General features: G+C 39.7%; 2 protein-coding genes and 1 long non-coding RNA gene across 3 annotated transcripts in view; 2 read left to right on the top strand and 1 right to left on the bottom strand.

The window, feature by feature from the left end:
- The window catches only part of LOC134531985 (adenylyl cyclase 78C), a 504,301-nt gene that overhangs the window by 383,492 nt on the left and 99,093 nt on the right, over nt 1–21,716 (top strand). The window lies entirely within an intron of this gene.
- On the bottom strand, nt 620–15,683 carry LOC134531987 (uncharacterized). The gene is made up of 2 exons (XM_063368093.1): nt 15,450–15,683; nt 620–5,766 (listed from the first exon to the last, which is right to left on the bottom strand). Exons 1-2 carry the CDS (start codon nt 15,502–15,504, stop codon nt 5,303–5,305), a joined length of 519 nt encoding a protein of 172 aa, XP_063224163.1. The 5' UTR covers nt 15,505–15,683; the 3' UTR covers nt 620–5,302.
- On the top strand, nt 20,589–21,429 carry LOC134531989 (uncharacterized). The gene is made up of 2 exons (XR_010075107.1): nt 20,589–20,861; nt 20,976–21,429. It is a non-coding gene; the product is annotated as an uncharacterized LOC134531989 (long non-coding RNA).

Raw genomic sequence — 21,716 nt, forward strand, 5'->3', positions numbered from 1 at the left:
TAAATGGTATGTTAACGCCTGTTATTGGCTGGAATTGTTTTAAAATTATGTGGGAAAAAAAGAGTTCTTATACCATTATTAAGTAATGAGTTATATGATTTGGTTTGGCCCATTTTATGGCCTAACAAATATTCTAGGCGATATCCGAAGTGGAAGTATTTTTGACAATTAGTCTATGCGATAGAAGTGTTACTACGAATATATTAGATTATATATAAATCAATGGTTGATTTTTAAGATGGCTTCAGCCATTTTGGTATCTTCTGTGTGAGTTTAACAGTTCACCACTTTTTGACTGCTTGAATCCAGATCACTTAATCAGCAAGCTTGATCAGCAATTTAGTATGCAGTTAATAGCTCAACCCAGAAGTAATGAACTGTGATTTAAGAAACATCTGTTTCGAACCGACTGAACTACTTAAATTTCACAATTTTTTTGCAGTAGACCAGAGAATTAATAACTTATATCAAGAGTCTAACATTATTTTAATTAATTAATGAACAAATAAAACCAACTTTTGAAATACAGAACACCAGTATAATTTCTTAGCTAGGGAATCAAAATTGTTGTGTTTATATTAATGTGGAAAGTATTGTTTTTCTCAATAACAAGAATATATAATATTATTGTAATATTTTTATTGCATGTTTTTTTGTTCATTTTATGTGTTTTTATGTTGTTAAAAAATATATACACAGAGATAGTTACATACTGCAAAAACATCCAGAGGAATGTCATTTTAAATAGTGGATAGTATATAACATAACTACAATATATACACTAAATAATACACTCTTCAAAGTACACACTATATCATATACTCAATCTCTCTTCAGCTCACAAAATGAAGATAGTCAGACAGAACAGCGGAGAATTGCGCAGTAAAAACCATAGCCAGTCATATATATGTTCTGAGCATACTAGATATAAGTGGAAAATAGGCCATTAAAATAATTAAAAGTTATAACAGATAATGTTTTGTAATGTAAATACTTGACCGGTTTTTCACACAATCTATCAACTTATTGAAACTCCTTCATTTTAATTAGGTGCGCTGAAAAAAAAACTGTGTGTGATGAAAATTGGAAATGTTTATTGAATGGCACTTTAGTCACCATTCAGGTACTTGATTATTTGTCCTATTTTGTTTAGAGAAGATTCTTCACCACCCACTGTTCGTCTAAGTTGGGGATGAAATTATGGCACTTATGGAGCTTAGAAAGATTTTGACGTGACAACGTCTATTAAATCGATGAACGCCAGCTGCACGCACGAAAAAGTGTCCCGTTACGCGCATTTTTCCGTTACGTTATGTCCCGTTACGCTAATTGTACGCTTGCGCCGCATCTATCTCTCTTCCGCTCGACTGTTTATAAAGTGAAATGAAAAGTTAATGTGGTTTTCATTGCTTATTACAACAACAATTTTGGCAATAAAGGTTAATTATTCTTGCATTTTAAAAATCTGATTACTAGTATAATTTCAAGTATTTATTCTTTTATTATTAAATAAAAATGATTCTATTTTATTCATAAAGTATGCAATAATTTCATCAATGTTTTGTTATGACGTTGTCACGTTAAACTATCATCCGTAAACCGACTTTACAGACAACCAATTTTTTTTAAATATTGGTGTATAACATCTTGCTCTCGGTATACGGCATTTGATGGGAATAATTTCTTGAATGAAACGGAAGTCCCATGGAACGGAACTGTGTAACCACGGTGCTGCCATCCGTGGCGGAAGGCGCGAATAAGGGTTCACAAAGCTTAATTGAAACTTTATATTATTAACTGTTTGATGAATTGTAACAAAATGGGCAGTATTTTAATAAAATTCCTTGACGAAAAACAGGTTTAATTTCATGTCTCTTTGGCATTCATCCAGCCGTTTTATAATATAGTTTTAAATTTAACTTTGCGAATCGAATGATTCGATAATCAACGTAACTGCTTCGGCATAGAATTATAGCTGCGGGTTTGGAAACTGCGTGTGATTCGCGTATAAATTTAGTTTAAAACACAATTTACAAATATATTTATCACGCTTGGCACTATTTTAAATAAATATACGATTTTTTTTTTAATTTCGTGTACGAGTTTCGTATTATAATCGTATTAGCAACACGAGAACGCTTGAATTTTCTCGTTACCGACGTCATATGTTACACATCTCCGACTCGCCTAGATGTGTTTTTTTTTCATATATAAAACTATAACCCGACAACCTATTTTGAATGGGAAGATGAAGTACTTCCTTATATCTTTGTTGTAACTGTATTCCTTCGTGATTTGCACGTGTATTTGTTTATATTTTTGTGTTTAAATATTTTATGCTACATAAAAAGATTCATAAAAGTAAAATAATTTTTATATTGGTTCAGTATATTCAAGTTTACTTAACATAAACACAAAACAACTTTATACTATTTGTATTAATGTCTTTATGTAAGCTATGTAGGTGAGTGTAAGAAGTCATAAACAAAAACCAAATCCAATATGATGCACTACAGTTATAATAATTTTAATATGTATTTATATTCACATTTCTAAACAGTTTCAATATACAAACAAGCTTTATTTGATTATATACATATTTTACACTTTAATATAAAATTATACAATGTTAGTCAATGCGTATGTACAAAGTATAAGGACCCAAAAATTTTGTACGGATAGTTACTACCCAGTCTTTAAGTCAAAAGAAAAGTTTTTATCAGGATGAAAAGGAAATAATTTCCGTTGGTGGGAGGTTACTTTCTATTCTATTCTTCCCACTTTAAAGAGAATACGTGAATTTTTCGAAGCCAGGCATTGGAGTCGTCCAAACATACTGTGTTTGAAGCAACGGTGCGTCTTTTGTTCGAGGAACAACTGTGTTTTTAACACCTAGTTGATGTGCACGTGACTTTTTTTCGGGCTGGCCATGTTAATTGGTTAACAGTTCAGTCGGCTGAGAGACCGTGGGGAACCGAGCACCAGTCATGTCGTAGCGTGGTCGATGATGCAATCACTTCACCAACACATCCCGCTATTTGGATGATTCCGACAGTGGAGGAGATTGATTTAAAATAGTTTAACGGAACTACGCAATCGCAACTGGTTTTTCATAGAAGCCATAACTGCGTTCATTAAGCTGTCTCCATTTTGTTTTTCCATATTATAATCTGTGACAGTCTAAGCATAAAAATAACATTTGACGCCAGCTGATACTGGCTGGTTATCCGTGTGTTTGTGTATTCATTCTTTGGTTGTCCTATGACAACTTTTGTAAACCAGCATTGGCTTATGTCTATGAAATTATTTTTAATATATGAGCTATCCAAGTTGCATAGATTTTCAGAGACCACCAGTCTCCGCTAGTTGATATTTCTCTTTAAATATAATTTTTTCATTAACATTTTTTTATCTATACGTAGCATAATTAGAGACAGGAATAATCCATTGATTCATTTCTAGATATGCTAAAATTAAAATATTTTTAAATTTTTGCTGCATTTAATATTGGTTCGCTGTTAATCTGTAGGACTCTTAGCTAATAAGAGACCCTAAGCCAAACAAGTAACGAATCACTAATTACCGACGTGACATGACTCACAAGCTAGCAGCCAATGAACAGACGAAGTTTGCCCGAGTACACTGCGGAGTCCATCCTGGAGGTCACTGAACGCGCGAATTTTTCCGGTCCCTAGGCATTATGTGTTACAAAGCATAAGTTTTTATGGGTGGTTAAAGATTGTAAGAACGTTACTTATAGACAGACTTGGAAGGGTGATTCTGCACTTCGGTGGTTTCATGAATGGTACTGTTGTGAAGACATTACGACTTTATCTTCGAGGATGTACTTGAGAGGGGTCAGACCCCTGCAAACTTGATTTTTGTACGTTTTCTCATATGTAAAAAGTATAATCAAATTCTTTATCTAATTTTGTCTCACAAAGGTACAAGTGATATTTTGACTGTTCTATAACTCATAGCTGCAGTTAGCTTTTTTTTTTAATTTGTGACTAAAATAAAAATTAATTTATCATTTTTTCCCAAATTATTTACCTATCTCAAAAGAGAAATAACGAAGGTCTCTCAATCAGAGAACCTGTCAGAGTATTCTGTGCGCCTTGGTGAGCTTAGGTTTTCAATGTATAACCTGCAAAATATTTTATTAAAGTTAAAAATACCGGATTTTGATATGGTAGGGGTTTGCGTTACAAGGTTGTGCACAGAGGCGTAAGGCGACCATACCTCAGAGATTTGGTTGGCTCAAAACCACTTGAAAACCAACTCAGAGCTCACAAATTACGAGTTACGCCCGGGTGTTAGTGTTCCAACCCACGAGCCTCGCGACATGAGCGAGACATGTTAGAATTTGCTGCCGTCTTTATTTATTTCTCTGATTTTTTAAATGCTAGACGTTTTGGTAATTTTCGTCTCCAACGAGCCAACCATTTCATCGTCTTTGACTTTTGACTTTGAATTTTAAAAAAAATGAAAATTCACACTCATGCATTACCCGGGACTCTGGACCAGAACCCTTCGCATCGAAAGCCAGTGGTTACCATGCCAGTTTGGTATACTTGTAGACCAAACTGTTCCACGTAGATCGGCTGACCTAAACCTTCTGGAGGTGATCTTCCCACGTTAGTAGTTGATGATACGATACCCTCAACCGGAGGTATGTTGTCATCGTGGGGTCTGTGAAGGCTCTAGAGAGAGTACCCGGCGCCAATCTCTGTCAACGGTAATGGGTCGGGCAGAATATATTATGCAGACGAAAGTGACTCTTTGAGATTTTTCTAATACGACTGTCCCTGCTAGTGAAATTTGGTCATCTTGGGGTTTTCGGAGTTTCTGGCAAGTGAACTCGATGCCGATCTCTCGATATCAATGAACAATGTGGGGTATGATTTACAGACTCAGGTGCCTCTTGGGAAATGTCTGATAAGACTGTCTGTACTGGAGTTGGGGGTCTCTGGAGGCTCTATGCGAATGTACTGGACGCCGATCTCTCGATATTAATAAATCAGGAGAATACAATTGTCGGACTTAGGTGCCTCTTGGGAACTGTCTGAGAAGACTGTCTCTCTGGAGGCTTAAGCGAATGTGCTGGACGCCGATCTCTCAATATTAGTAAATCAGGGAGAATATAATTGTCAGACTTAGGTGCCTCTTGGTAACTGTTTAAGAAGACTATCTCTCTGGAGGCTTTAGCGAATGTACTGGATGCCGATCTCTCGATATCAATGAACCAGGGGGAATACAATGGTCAGACTCAGGTGCCTCTTGGGAACAGTCTGTGGAGGCTCTAGCGAGTGTACTCGACGCCGATGATGTACCCGGCGGCGTTGCAGATGGAGTGGAAGCCGGCGATGGAGGAGAAGGGCCGGTTCAGGTGCCACGGGTACAGCCCGGCTGACAGCGAGATCTTCACGAAGTAGTTGACGCCGCTCGCGAGCTTGGGGTACTCGCCGCTGGTGGCGTTGAGCAGCGACACGTACACCTCTCCCCCGTGGGCGCTGCGGCCGGCGAAGCGGCCCGACGCCACCAGCAGGTTGGCGGGCGAGGCGACGCGCGTCACGGCGACGCTCACTTCCTCGTCGTACACGTCGTCGGTGAGGCACTGCCTGAGGCGGCTGGGCAGCACGAAGCCCGTCAGCGTGCTGGCGGTCGTCAGGTACCACGACTCGGTCACCGCGCCCTTGCTGGAGTTGTACAGCAGGTCGTAGCTCCGCGGGTCGAACAGCACGTGGCGGTGGATCGGGTATATACCTGCAACATTGCGGGGGACGACGGCGGATCGGGTATATGCCTGCAACATTGCGGGGGACGACGGCGGGTCGGGTATATGCCTGCAACATTGAGGGGACGACGGCGGGTCGGGTATATGCCTGCAACATTGAGGGGACGACGGCGGGTCGGGTATATGCCTGCTACATTGAGGGGACGACGGCGGGTCGGGTATATGCCTGCAACATTGAGGGGACGACGGCGGGTCGGGTATATGCCTGCTACATTGAGGGGACGACGGCGGGTCGGGTATATGCCTGCTACATTGAGGGGACGACGGCGGGTCGGGTATATGCCTGCAACATTGAGGGGACGACGGCGGGTCGGGTATATGCCTGCTACATTGAGGGGACGACGGCGGGTCGGGTATATGCCTGCAACATTGCGGGGGCCGACGGCGGGTCGGGTATATGCCTGCAACATTGCGGGGGCCGACGGCGGATCGGGTATATGCCTGCAACATTGCGGGGGACGACGGCGGGTTGGGTATATGCCTGCAACATTGCGGGGGACGACGGCGGATCGGGTATATGCCTGCAACATTGCGGGGGACGACGGCGGGTCGGGTATATGCCTGCAACATTGCGGGGGACGACGGCGGGTCGGGTATATGCCTGCAACATTGCGGGGGACGACGGCGGATCGGGTATATGCCTGCAACTTTGCTGTGACGACGGAGGCTGGTCTCACTCGCCACGTTCATTCATTAGATTAATTTACGTAAGGGCTGAATCTGTTAAACCTTTTACACATTACCCCCCTTCAATTGTTGTTTGCTACAGCAAAAATATTCAACTAATTTTCACTATAATACATAATGTTCATAAAAGAGTGTCCTAGATTAAATCATAAGTACATAATATTTAGGTAAACTAACTTTTTTTTTTTTACAAATGTGAAATATATGCACCTTTAGTTATACGGTGCACATCCAACCTTAAGTCCAATTCTTCCCACGTTTTGGCTAACAAGTCCGTCAATTCTGTGTCTCGAATCTGGCAAATCATTAGACAGCGGCGGAACGTGGACACGATATTTTATAAAGCCCCAAAAGAAGAAAAAAATTGCATGGTTTTATGTCAGGTGAACGTGGGAACCAGCGAAAAAAAAAAACGGTCGTCTCGAACATTACGACCAATCCAACGGTCAGGAACTTGGACGTTCAACCACTCTCGTACAATGAGTTACAGTGCTGACGATTACAGATTCAGCCCTTAAATAATAGTCGTGATGTGAAAATGAAAAGAAAAAAAGTCAACATGGCCTTTGTGACCGAGTATATATTTGGCGCGATGAATTAATGTCGGTAGCCTCACAGCTGGTTCGATTGGGCCGAATCGGTAAACAGGAAACCCAACCCATTTCGGAAGAAAAAAATTTTCAGACAATATAACAAAATATTATACATATGAGTTTTTTAGCTTGTTTCTTAAAACTATTTAATATTTAAGCAGTTAATACAGCTAAAGACGATTGCGGAATTCGCGGGATTCGCGGATTCATTCGGTGATAGGCTAGAATTCAAACACATATACCTCTTAGATAATTTTGCTATTGGCTTACTTTTCATCTAGACGAATATCAACCAGTTATAAACCCTCAACCAAAGAAGGATCGAATCACAGATAAACCAGCTGAGACGACTTACAAGTTGGCAGCCAATGAACTTGCGTTATTTGCACGCGTGTACAGGGGTATGTGCAGTCTATCCTGAAAGCCATCGAAACCGCGAATTTTGCAGGTCTCTAGCGATTGCAGTGCAATATTCATAATATTCATAAATATCTGTCTCTGAACGTACAAATGGGAATCACCCGTCTCCCAACCCCACCTATCCACTTCCAGATGATATGCGAGGGTCTGCCTGCTTCAGCCAATGGGCGTGAAGCTGTCCTGGTTGACCTCCGAGCATCACCAACCTTCCAGCACATGTCGTACAATCTGTCGCTAGTTGTGGATGTGAGCACTGTACACCTGTGCACTGCACTGTGACGTCACTATCCCAGCTCCTGTCTAACTATCGCGTTGCTTTATTTCCTTCCTGGAACCTCAGCTGTCAGCGAGTGGGCAAAGTTCCAAAATAAGGATAAAATGTTAAGGAAAAGTCTATGGAATTATATTTACTGAATGTATTAATAAGTTGTCCTTTTGATAGTAGTTTATCTTACATAATAATAAAGAACGAATGTTCGGAATACAGTGGATGGTTTACATATTCATAGAAAAAAAGTTACAATTAGGCATCAAATATTAGAAATTACCACTATGTTGGTTAGTTATTTAAATATCACTCAAGTATAGTGTTCGTTTTTTTATATTTTCTACGAAATTTACTTACTACTTTATTAATACAAATTGTAAAAAAAATTAAACATTTTACAGTAGTATTGCACGGAATATTTTATCTAAACCACAATCTTTAGTTAATCAATAATATGGTTTAACATTATATATATATATAGGTTGTCTCATAACTCAATGTTGAAAGGCCATAAAATTACGGTTCTGAATTTTAAAAAAATTAAAAAAGGCCGTAGTTTATAAATTATTATATACTCTGACTAAAGATATATACTGCGCAATCATAAATAACAATTTAAACTAAGAATTGAAAATGAAACAAACATGCTATACTTTTGGAGAATAATTCTTTGCACGACTTCTGCGACAACATTTTTTATTCAGGCAACTTTGACTAGTCATGCTGTAAAAAAAATTGCTTGCTAGCTTAGCAATTTATTTGCTCAAATGTTTTATGATATGAGTAGACATATTTTCCCGATTAAAATTTTTGTTTGTGTATAGGTCTTCTCAGCGTGGGGATTTCAATTTAAAAAAAAGCCTATAACTCGAACTATAATTTTCCTTTGGTGATTGAGAACTGTGATTTACTGGCCTGACTTCGTGATTTTATTTTGAGTTATGGAACCTTCTGTCTATTATATCGAAAACCTACAAGGAACATAAAGTTAAAAACTAATATAGAACTATCCACAACAATTCCTCCGCCGGTTTATGGCTCACGCACGATTTCAGGGATGGGGAGGAGGGGGAATCATGAGTGCAATATCCCCCCCCCCTTTTTTTTACGCGAGCTTCGACCGAAGTTTCAAACTTCAACTCGTAAAAGAATTTCAAAAATTCATCATTTTAAGATTTTTTTTTATTCTTGAAGGAAAATTTCTGAATAGAAAATATTTTGACCAAAAGTTATATATAGTTATGTAAGCTATAATTTTTATTACCGTTTTATTAATAGCGTACTGGTATTCGAATGTATTAGCTTAAAAAAGAAGTTTAAAATGTGACTTTGTTGCTAAGTTGCCGTCTTTTGTTAATAATTACTAGGGCTGAAAGATGCATTAACTTTTTTTTTCAAGCTTTAATAATTAATATCTCGGCGACTTTCACAGATGCGTATTTTGTTTTTGAGACAGGCAAAATAATGGTAACATCAGGCGGTATTGACAAGTGCTAGCAGTAATGAAAACGCACTCTCGTCGGCCAAGGAAATGGAGATATTAAAGAGTACTCCCCGAGCACGAGTTAAAAATATTGTAAGGGGCATGCATATATCGCGAAAAGATTCCGAGACTACCCGAAAGTCAAAACAATGTAGCACCGTCTATGTTCCGTGATTGGATGAGTTTCTTTCAGCTACATGTCGCGACTGTTACTGCACCAATCACAATAATCCAGTGCGGAATCAAACGCGTCCTGAGTGGCTCGGTGAAACAAGGCGACGACTTCTCTCGCAGACGGCCGCCAATCACAAGGAAGAAGCCGCTGGTGCTGGTATACCATGTTGCAGTCTAGTATACCTTCAGGTTTGAATCGCGAAAAATGCCTGCCCCTAAATATTGTAAATCAGCAAAGTTAATATTTCCCGTTATTCTGTCCGAGACAGACGCGACGTCAGTTTCCGAGCGAGATCCGCGTGCCTGGGACAGACTGCGCAGACATTCCGACAGGCAATGCCACTGGTCGCTTCCCTGCCATTCCGTCGTGACGTGGCTCAGGCTCGGGAGATATTGGGATCTTTATATACAGTATGCTCGGGAGATATTGGGATCTTTATATACAGTATGCTCGGGAGATACTGGGATATTTATATACAGCGTGTCCGCAAAGTCAAGGTGCAGTTACGAACGCTCGCCGTGGCTAACAGAAACAAACGAAAGCTTGAAGCTTGCGCTACATTGCCGTAGGAACCGGAAAAATTCGCGGGTTCAATGACCTGTAGGATGAACTCCATTGTTCTACGTACAAACGGTCAAATGTCACCCACTCATTGGCTGCTGTCTTGTGAGACGTCCCAACGTAGCAGCCTGTGATTCGATACAGCTTTGGTTGAGTGTTTCTCATTGGCCTAGAGTCATCCAGGTGAGTCGTGAGCCAATAGCAGAGACAGCCCTGAGGTACAACTATTTGAATTTTAGCCTATCGCGAAATGAATTCGCGATTTTTTCCGGTCTCTATACACTGGACGACGCAACACCACGAACCGCTTCCTGTGACCGGTTGAAAGTTCACCATGACTTTATACGGACACATTGTATGTACTTTTTTAAAGAAATAATAGTTTGTAAATGCATGTTATTTAAATCGTGGTTTTGCTCTACAGTGCAGAAGTTTTATGCAAATAAAGTTAACAGTAATTAATTATTAGTGCAGTGTTCGTTTCAACGCTTCAGTTATATTGTAGTAAACATTAAAAAAATCCTCTTTATAATACTTGGATTCTGGTTCACAAGTTCATTTAAATCAATTTAATTGTTCTTTAAACAATGATAGCTGCAGAGTAAAAAAAAACAATATTTTAGAGAAATATTAAATCATCTACTTTATTGAATAAACTGTATGAACAAATAAATATTAAGAATTAAAGCTAACACGAAGCTAACTAATTTAGATCCACTTTCAGCAATAAATGATTGACTTTCTATAACCATAAAATTCGTAAATAATTGCTCAATCAGAGATGGTTTCAGATAGTGAAATATGGATTTTAAAAATTATAAAGTGAACTTTATTCTTTGAAGTTCCATAATAAGTTATATTGTTTTTCTGAAAATTAATTTTAATTAACATATATTTTTGATTATTAACACTGAGGATTGTGACGTCATGTGGTCTCAACGCCATGAACCATATTTTCAACATTAAAATTAAGCCATACATAACTGAGCTATAGCTGCAGGAGCTGGGACTTTATTGTTGGGGGGGAGGGGGAGGAATTTTCTCCTCTTTCAGATTTTTTTATTTTTATTTTGGCTAGCTAGTATAGTTTCTTTTTTATTGGTAAAAGTAATTATTTTGAAATCTTCATCGCTAAGTAAATATGTATGTCCCATTTATGGTTTCACTCTCACAAGTCATAAACTAAAAGTAATTTTCCGGAAGAGAGAAAATTTATAAAAAAAATCACCCCTTTTCCCCCCTCGCCAAAGAACATTTCCGAGCAAACATCTTGACGTGCGCCTCTCGCTAAACCCGACAGCCTACATACAGACTGCTGTGTGACATCGTTCCTCGAGACGCAACGTGATAGTTTTTTTTTTTTTTTTTGACGTGTCAACGTCTAATAAATCGATGAACACCGGCTGCACACACGAAAAAGTGTCCCGTAACGCACATTGTCCCGTAATGCTGTGTCCCGTTACGCTCATTGTACGCTTGCGCCGCATCTATCTCTCTTCCACTCGATTGGAACAACCATCGATTTGACTTTTTCGAGGCACATTCAACTTGAAACACTCCCATTCGTTTCCTACTTTTCCTAACATCAGCCTATCCTTAACAGAACAACACAGATTGGAAGAAGTTAAATAGCCAACATGTATAAAAGTTTTAGTTGAAATAATCTCTTCTTTAAAGTAATAAACATATTTGAATTAATGAGTGCAAATAAAAGTAAATTTATCAATTAAATTGTAGATTTCATTTCACTCCTTTCTATCCATACAAAATAGTGATAATTCAATAAAAATGATTCAATTTTATTCATAAAAGTGTGCAATCATTTCATCAATGTTTTGTTATGACGTTGTCACGTTAAACTATCGTCCGTAAACCGACTTTACAGACAACCAATTTTTATTTTTTATTTTTCTTGACTGCTTGAGAGTCTGAGCATGCACTCTACTGAGTGCCCGCCCAGGGAGCCCTTTGGAGGGTTTTTTTTCTTTTATGGAGTGCCTGTTCCACAGGATCCCCCAGCCTGGGCGACGCGACAGTAATGCGAGATTGAGGAGGCTTTACCGAGTTCCACCCCCTCTTCCTCCCCCCCCCCCCCCCAAGCCCCCAAAAACTCTTTTTTTTTTTTTTTTTTTTCACTCCTGCAGCGACGAAGTTCACGTTTCCGCCACAGAGCAAGGAGGGATACATAGAAGTGTGGCTCGTACAGTAGAAACTGACACCATATTTTGCGCGACATCTGCAACGTGTTAGGTTTACGCTATTAATTTAACTACTTGACGACTAATTGCTTGATAACAGAGAATTATACTGTGCGAGAAATACTAAATGATGTTTGTAATATAAAAAAAAACATTATCTATATAAATTATTAGGAGATTGAAATATTCTGGTATGCTCCTCCACAAAATATGTGGTTAACAAAATATAGTGAATTAAGTTTCACTGGTTTGTTTGCCTGATAATACCTCATGCATTACTTCTCACAATCAGCGAAGCTATGTTAGATATATATTATGAAAGCTGCACTCTAGCGGGTGGGCTCGGAACTACTTCAAATAACTAGGTACCAGTGTCGGCGATTAGAGTTTCTCCCCCGTGGTTTCCGCCGCGGTCAACGCTTTGGCAGCACTCTTCGGCCTGTCTTTTTTCTGTCAATGCTTGTGCGAACAAGTCCGAAAAAACTCGAAAAATTAACTTTTTTTTTCCCTTGCTATTCGTTTTTCGAGTTCCAGACGTCGCGCCGATATGTGCTAGGTTATCGAACGATTCGGCAGAACTTGGTCGGATTCTCAGTTGTACCAGCCGACGATGTAACACGTGAAAGGATCAATATTTCACAGTGGCGTAGCTAAGGTGACTGGCGCCGCTGGCCAGAACTGAAGATGGCGCCTCCTCTTGGATTAAAAGAGAGTGGGGGGATGGTTCAGTAACCGCGAAACCGTCGCGGCGCCCCCCCCCCCCCCCCCCCCACGTCTTTTCCCTGCTCCAGCGCTCCTGGCGGGGGCCATCCCTGCCACCCGCTTGCTACGCCACTGATATTTCAGAACCCTGCACTCGTTTGGAAAAGAAAAAAAAAGGTTTGAAATCAACTTCGAATCGTTGAACATTCCTAGGTATCGCAGACGTAAAATGTTGGAAATTCAATTATTTCGTGATGTATCATTGTCCAGTTACTATCTTTTTTTCAAGCATTGGCTATTTTTTGAGACCCATTTCCCTATAATACTGAAAATTGGCTTAAACAGGGGGTTACATTATAATTATTTTATGTTAAAATATTGCACTTGTGGCTATGAAACTTGCTACAAAATAAAGTTTTATACACGAATGGTTATAATACCAGACTTGTGTCTCTCTTGGGTTCTTTGTTAAAAAGCTTTAAAATTATCCTAATTAAAACATCAAATATCTCCATTATATGAAGGAAAATATTACACCATTTCATACAGGTAACTAAAATTAAATAATAAAACTCTCTATAAAATGTTATTAACATCTGCCAATTTTTTTAACTAACGTTTATTATTATTAAATGGGTTCATTTTTATTGTTTTGCAAATGGAACTGAGCTATTAATTTAAAATTCCAGACATTAGTAATTTTGTTCATTTACATGAAAGCAATTGTATTACTAAAAAAAAAATTATTTGTGATACTGGATTCGGGTTCTTGCCCGGACATTTATGCTTTGTTTTGCCCCAACACATCCAATAGTTAAAGTCATTTGTGGAATGTTCCCTCAATAGCTTTCGAGTATTAACAGCGCACATAGTATGCATAATACAACTAAATACAATAAAATATTTGAATAGTCTATTATATTTTCAATGGTTTAAAAAATTATGCTTGCATTAAACATCAATCAAAATCTAAAAAATTATGCGCCAATTTTCGTAATAAATTATTCAGTATTGTCTCCAGCAAAAAAAAAAATAATAATTGTTGTACATATTAAAATATATATTTTGTAGTATAATAAACTATTTCTTGGTAGTAACTGGTTTCCAAAGGATTTTTTTGTAAAAGTACAGAAAAAAAATTTCTGTGTACTAGGTACAGGCACGTTACAAAAATCTGCAGCGTGGAGATGAATATTTGTTTTGTTTTTTTCTCGTTCACCACGTATAAGGTCCTCGCGCTAATATGGCAAGGGGAGGGTTATATCTTAACACCCCGCACGACTCGAATATGTTGAAGCCATAACCCTGTTTGGCCGGACCATTCAGGGTGCGTTTGCCCCAGCACTGGATGACTAAGATAGGTGCGCTCACAGTAGACATTCCACCTAAAATAAACCCAGCCAACCACGAAACACAAACAATGCTACACAGTTTAAAACACAGCTAGTCTGGAAATATTTTCGCCAAAAGAAGTACTTACATGAGTCCCATTTATAATTGAAAAGGTATGAGAACTGTTGAAACCAAGATGGCGTCTTTCGGTTTCTACAGCTCCACCTACAATACCATGGCTTCGCAGGATGGAATGACAGCCTGGATAATTTCGCTAAGTGCCGACGCATCAGCTCGCGATTAATTAACGTAATTAACTCAATTAAATTGTTTCATAAGCGTTAAACACCAACTTATTTCCTAGATTTAAGTACTCGAGCTGACTAACAGCCTGGTGGGCACGAGTACTTTTTCCTACCGCTATAGGGGCGCATGCGCTGCTGATACCAGTTCAGACGCGCTCGAACTAATTGCGGACAGAAATGTCCAAGTCCCAAACTTGCTCGGTAGTTCTTTCTAAACCGACCAACTATCCTTCCTGAACCATACTTCTCGTTTCTTGTAACCAACCTGCATTTTGCACCCCGCATGAACGTGATCAGGGTTTCCCTTGTGTCCTTGCAGGTTTTACCTGGGCCCAACTTACCTAGTTTTAGTCTAGAGTTACGAGAGAGAGAGAGAGGAGTTAACTATGGCGCCAATTGCTGCCATGACTGGCCAATCCCCTCCTAGCACGTGATGCATGGCTAAAACCCTGAATTATCAGTAGAGACCAGGAAATTTCGCGGATTCTTCTGGCCTCAGGATAGAATTCAAAGTTATAGGTGTGCTCGACCCATGTTTACTTTCCCATTGGTTGATTTCTTAGCAAGAACAATTTTATCCTTATTTGGCACTACCTGATTCGCTTACTTCTCTCCTAGCTGGGCATCATTGGCTCACGGTCGTAGAGGGGCGTGTCCAAGTAACTGCGTGCCAATCATGAACACAGTGCGAGAGTGTGTATGTTTGCATTCTAGCTTGTGACTAAATGAATCCGCGAAATTTCCGGGTCTCTAATTATCAGGCGTGCAGGGTTTCGGCCTGAGACGCACCCTAGACCCCCTCCCAGACACACTTAAGTTTAAGTTAGGTTGGATGGAATGCTGAGAGCCCGTGGGAGTGTTTCGGAAAGGTGGTGGGAGGAGGAAATCATATCGAAACCCGGGAATCGAGAATCGATACTCCACGTACCGGCCGCGCAGGCTACTGTCGCGATGGCGGCTACGAGGCACGCCCGAATCATCATCTCGTCTTCGTGGCGGGCGGACGCGGTGTAAGAACCTGAACACGCCGCGACGGGCGGGCCGCCGCCTTTATACCTCGCGCTCCGAGAACGAGATAGAGAGGGCTTTCGAGCGGGGACACGCAAACAAGCAGAAGATTTGCCCCGGCGGCACAAACAAGTGCCTTTGTCCCCTCGGCTGGAGCCCCTGCGACAACTGGCGACTTTTCCTCCTCTTGCACCGCGTCGGGAAGCAAGGGGGTGAGGGGGGGAAGACAATCGCCTTGGTTCTCGTCAACAGGAAAACTTCTTCCCCCCCGTTTGCCCACGGCTTTAACTATAGGCCCCGTCGACGTCGCAAAACGAGTGACACAGATAACAGCGAGCCCGCTCTTGTTAGCTACAGTAAACACGCGGACGAAGAATTCTCTCAGAGTTCTTCGTGTGATTTCAGATAAGCTTGATAATCATAGAACCCGCAAATTCGACTTCCGGGTTATGTTTTTAGGGCAAAAACACGCGTAGAAGAAAAAATTGGTTGTCTGTAAAGTCGGTTTACGGACGATAGTTTAACGTGACAACGTCATAACAAAACATTGATGAAATTATTGCATACTTATATAAATAAAATTGAATCTTTTTTATTGAATTATCACTATTTTGTATGGATACAAAGAAGGAGTGAAATTAAATCTACAATTTAATTGATAAATTTACTTTCATTTGCACTCATTAATTCAAATATGTTTATTATTTTAACGAAGAGATTATTTTAACTATAACTTTTATGCATGTTTGCTATTTAACTTCTTCCAATCTGTGTTATTCTGTTAAGGATAGCAAGATGATAGGTAAAGTAGGAAACGAATGGGAGTATTTCAAGTTTAATGTGCCTCGAAAAAGTCAAATCGATGGTTGTTCCAATCGAGTGGAAGAGAGATAGATGTGGCGCAAGCGTACAATGAGCGTAACGGGACACAGCCTAACGGGACAATGTGCGTTACGGGACACTTTTTCGTGCGTGCAGCCGGCGTTCATCGATTTATTAGACGTTGTCACGTCAATAAGTGTGTTTTTGTAGGAGACGTAACGTGTTTCTGAATGTTTTTTTCTGGTATACCAATATTATTTTTCTGCGGATTCATTGATCTTAAAACCAGCAAATTTACGAATACCTATGGATAATTTGTAGCCAGTGTTCGTAAATTTAAGGTGGACGTCTTTAACGGTGTACTTAAAGTATGTTCTGACTACAATCACGTATTTTACTTTATTATTGTGGTTGTGAGCGCTGTCCTTTACACTGGTGCGCACAAAAAAAAATTTTTAAGGATTTTTGAACAAGAGAATGCTCCTCGGATAAAACTAATGTTATTCGTAGTTCGAGATGAATGTATCTTCGTAGGATCCACGCTTGATTCCGACTAACGAATCAAATGTCCCGTTGTGAACGGCGTAGGGCAGGCAAGTGAAAGGAAGAAGAGAGTTTTTGATGTAGACTTAACAATCTAAATTCATTAACGTGTGTGTCTGGCCGTCTGTCTGTAGTTCTCTTAGCGTGAAGACGATTAGGCCTATAGAGTCGTGAAATTTGGTATCTGGATTATCCAGGGGGAAAGGTTTCGTTTGCAATTCAAGGAAATATTTTCATAATTATTATTTATTTTTATATTTACAACTTTCGATCACGTTTTCCCGATAATCTCCAACTCAACAGCTATTCCATTGTTGATGCTTTCTTTGTCTCCTGGCAAACGGCTATTACATTGTTGAAGCTTTATTCACTTTCGTATCTTATGTAGTCTTTCTGTGAGTAATTTCGCCATTATATTGACACAGTATTTGTTAAATAAATGTGGACTTGGAGGCTTTTAAAAATTGTTAGATCCAATATGGTGTCACTGGTTTATATTTCTTCTTGATCTAACAAAGTTTTTGACGTGACAACGTCTAATAAATCGATGAACGCCGGCTGCACGGACGAAAAAGGATGACTCATTGTCCCGTTACACACATTGTTCCGTTACGCTTTGTCCCGTTACACTCATTGTACGCTTGTGCCGCATCTATCTCTCTTCCACTCGATTGGAACAACTTTTTCGAGGCACATTAAACTTGAAACACTTTCATTCGTTTACTACTTTTCCTATCATCATCCTATCCTTAACAGAATAACACAGATTGGAAGAACTTAAATAGCAAACATGTATCAGAATTATAGTTAAAATAATCTCTTCGTTAAAGTAATAAACATATTTGAATTAATGAGTGCAAATAAAAGTAAATTTATCAATTAAATTGTAGATTTCATTTTACTCCTTCTCTATATCCAATCAAAATAGTGATAATTCAATAAAAATGATTAAATTTTATTCATGAATGTATGCAATCATTTCATCAATGTTTTTTTATGACGTTGTCACGTTAAACTATCGTCCATAAACCGACTTTACAGACAACTAATTTTTTTTTCATAAAATAATTTTAATAATGCGATTTTTTTCTTTATTGTTCGAGACGCGGCAGGGGCTTGTATAATGAACAGTGAGGTTTTTTCGGGACCAACTGATAGTTCAAAGTTCGTGGTGGCACCCAAATTAAGTTGCGATCGCCGAACAATAGTTATAATCTAAGATAAGTGCATCGGTGAGACGTGATCGGACTATGCGGTGTAATTATGTGAGTAATTAAACTGGTCCATCGCCACAGCATCAAAGATACGTCATTTTGAAAAAACCGTTGAACTGTACCAGGTCACCGAATCTAGTGACGCCAAAACATTTTCGGACATTTTTCCACGTGTTCAGAGACGTGAAACGTGATTTCCATGCCGAATAACACTGCAACGAACATTTTGTTCATACTTATAATATGTGGATATATCGGCCCAATTATTTAGTAGTCACTTAAAATACGCTTGCTATCAAGCATCACACGCAGGGTGGCCACAGTTAGAACTTTCGTACTAGATCGAGTACTTTTATAACTTTTTTAGTGGTCTAGTACATTTACGCTCAGATCTAGTACATTTTTCTTTAACATAATAATATTGTAGTAACTCCAATATGTTTTATTATTAAGCGTAATTATTTTTAAAAAACTATGGAATGTTTGTGTGTGTTGTGTGATATTTAAGTTATAGCGTTGCAATGTCATAATAACTTCCTAAATTGTTAAAAACCATAACAAATTATAATTTAGTACTTTTTTTCAAATCTAGTACTTTTTTCTCGTCTAAGTTAGTACGAAATATTTTTTCCTTGTTGACACCCTGATCACATGTCCAATAGCCCTGAGTGCAGGACTCACATGGGCTACTGCCTGAACTTAACCGTAATTAATAATAAAGAAACGCTGAGGCACAGTTTTAATAAATCCAAAACATTTGAATGTCAGTTATCCGAACCGGCCAGGTTACGATAACCAGTCAGCCAATTATAGCAAAACAAAGTTAAACTCACCCAAAAAAAATAGCCAAACAAGGATAAAGTGCAGAACTAGCCAAAAAAAAATGCACATTAGGAGTCCGCTGGAGAGCCCTACCTAAGACTACAAACACGTCAAGGATTATACCGAACAAAAATCACAAATAACACAAATAATTCTTACAAACTAAGCTTCACTTCTAGAGTGTCCAACATTTTCTTACAAACTAAATTGCCACTAGATCGGTCCAGTGTCTTTACAGTTTACCTCACTTCACAGTTTGAAGACGAATGACCCAGTCGACTTTCAATAAATAGTATTTCGCATCGTAGGTGTACCCTGAAAAAGTGCAAAATTTTCAAAGTCTCACCGCCCAGACGTAACGGATCTTGAATCGGATGAACGGGGAGTTACGACTTTCGAGATGATGTGCTCCGTCGGCGGTGGTCGGAACTAAAAGAACGAAAATGGAAGCGAATCTTTTGGACGGATCGATACACGGAACTTGTTTCGAAGTGAATCGATTCGGTTGATGGAATCGATCCGCCCAGCACCGGCGGACTGACGCACGCCCAGGGATCTTCGGATCCCGGCGGGCGCTCCCCTTCAACCAGCTTCAGCACGGATAGCGAGATAACGCGTCCGTTATCGTCCTTGCCCTGCAGTCGAGGCTGGTGCTTGAGAGGGTGGATCCGGAATGAGGCTCAGGGAGGGGCCAAAATAATTTATTTCTAATAAATTCTAGTATAATTAAAACTTAAATACCGAACAGTAAGTTTAGTATGGTATTGTGCCGTATATTAGGGATTTAGGCACGTTGTATTTAAAAATTTTGTAATCTTAAATATTTTTGGAAATATTTTTTTTTTCTCTCATCTTATTTTCTTTACGGCCAGGCCCTCAGCCTCTGTTCTGAGAGGCGAGCTGATTTTCTTTCCCAGCCTCATGCTAGGCTAGCATTCTGGCTAATATTTCTCCCGCCTCCAGGCACGTCGGAGCCGGTAACGTTATTTCTTCGCGGGTCTTCTTTTGCCTATAGCAGCTTGTGAAGTAGTGCTGAGCCCTGCTAACTCTGTCACGAATCGGTATAAGGTTCACTAGCAGCAAGACACGACAGGAGGATCCCGTGGGCCTTGTGTCCCACAGACCATGCGTTTTTTGAAGCCATCCCCCTACTGCTCACCCACCACTTTCTTCTCAGAAGTGTGGCTAGGAGCGACGACCGCACGGGGACGTTAACCGGAGTCAAGGCCATCTCAGGCTTGACAGCCGCAGTTACGATTCTGGACTTTAGCGACACCTAGCGACGGCTGTGGTAACAAACGCCACTCGTGGGCGTCGGCGGCGCCGACACTACCGCGCTCGCGCAGAGGTAACGACAACCTTTCCCCTCCTTATGTCTCAGGCCGCTAGGTGGCACCACTGGTTACTCCATTACCCCCTAGCTTGACACTCTCGTCGGTCACTAGTCGATTTATTAGTACTTCTTCTCGCCACCAAAAGATAGCGCCTCAGTCGCGCAGTCACTCCAGTAAGATCTAATTTTTTTATGCCGGACACCTTCGGGTGGACTCGGTCATTTTCGGCTCAGAGCCTACCCCCCCTCCCATTCTCTAGAGACCCCGCGCTTATGATATCCTGGTGATATCCCGCTCTGAAGATACTTCGGTGCGCGCCTCCTGACTGACTGGTACCGTTTGTAATTGCGATCTTCGGCGAATCATCGACATCGCACCGTTTATTATGTAGTCTGCTCAGACTAGAGGGATGGAGTCCCTATCTAAAATTATTATTAACCAGTCAGTAGTTTAGTTGAAAGTAACTAGAGAAATTTAGTATTTTTTTATATTTTTTTAAATTAATCATGATGACTTCCGTGGCTACCGCGAATCGTGGTACGAGTTTTCGGAGACGAGGCGCCCTCTCCTGAGCGCCAGGACCAACACCCTGTTTTGGTAAGTCTTGACGTCATCCCCCCCTTTAATTTTCCTTATATTGGCCTTTTGCGCCATTTAAGCATACTGTCTGGAAACAGGTCTAATTCTTTGGAATTTGGACTTCTGTTTCAGACAGGGTTCCAAGTTTGGGGCAGCCAAAATCCTCTGCCAGAACCTCTGGAGTCGGTTCTTGAGCAGACCCCACCACCTTTAGGCCAACTACCTCGCTCACCGTCTACCTACAGCCCCGGGTGATACCCGCATTATTCTATTATTCTATTCACGAACTCAACAAAAAAAAAATAGTGTAACCCAGTTAAGACAGCGGACAGTAAAAGCAGTTCGAGGAGGAGAAATTTATTTTATGTTTTGCAAGGACTATATGTACAACCATTAAAGTTACCAATGTTGATTTCATTAATGTGCTTAAGTATTGTTATTTTTGTTAAACATTCAGGGCCGGCCCGATAGGAGATAAGTTCAAAGAATATAATATAATAATTGTAATTGTGAGGAATTTAAATAAGATCACTTATCAATGAAAAACAGATGTTATTAAGGAAAATTTAATCTATAAAAAAATAAAGAACAATGATTAATAAAATAAGGAAGTCTATAGACGTAACAGTTGTTTTTATTTATTTAATATATAATAACGATCCTTTTTCTCCCAAGTGTTCGTAGGGAGTCTCTAAATTTTCTTTGTTTGCTCCTAGTGTCGCCTCTGTTGTTGACTTTTATAGCTATCAATTGAGGGGCCCCAGTATTCAGAGTTTCCAAATCTTTTATCTAATTACTTAATTATTCTTTAAGACACTAGGGGTATAACAGTATTAATTAGCTTTCTGCTCTATTTAACAGTGGGTTGGAAGC

This window comes from Bacillus rossius, chromosome 5 (assembly GCF_032445375.1).
Source record: "Bacillus rossius redtenbacheri isolate Brsri chromosome 5, Brsri_v3, whole genome shotgun sequence".
NCBI lineage: Eukaryota > Metazoa > Arthropoda > Insecta > Phasmatodea > Bacillidae > Bacillus > Bacillus rossius.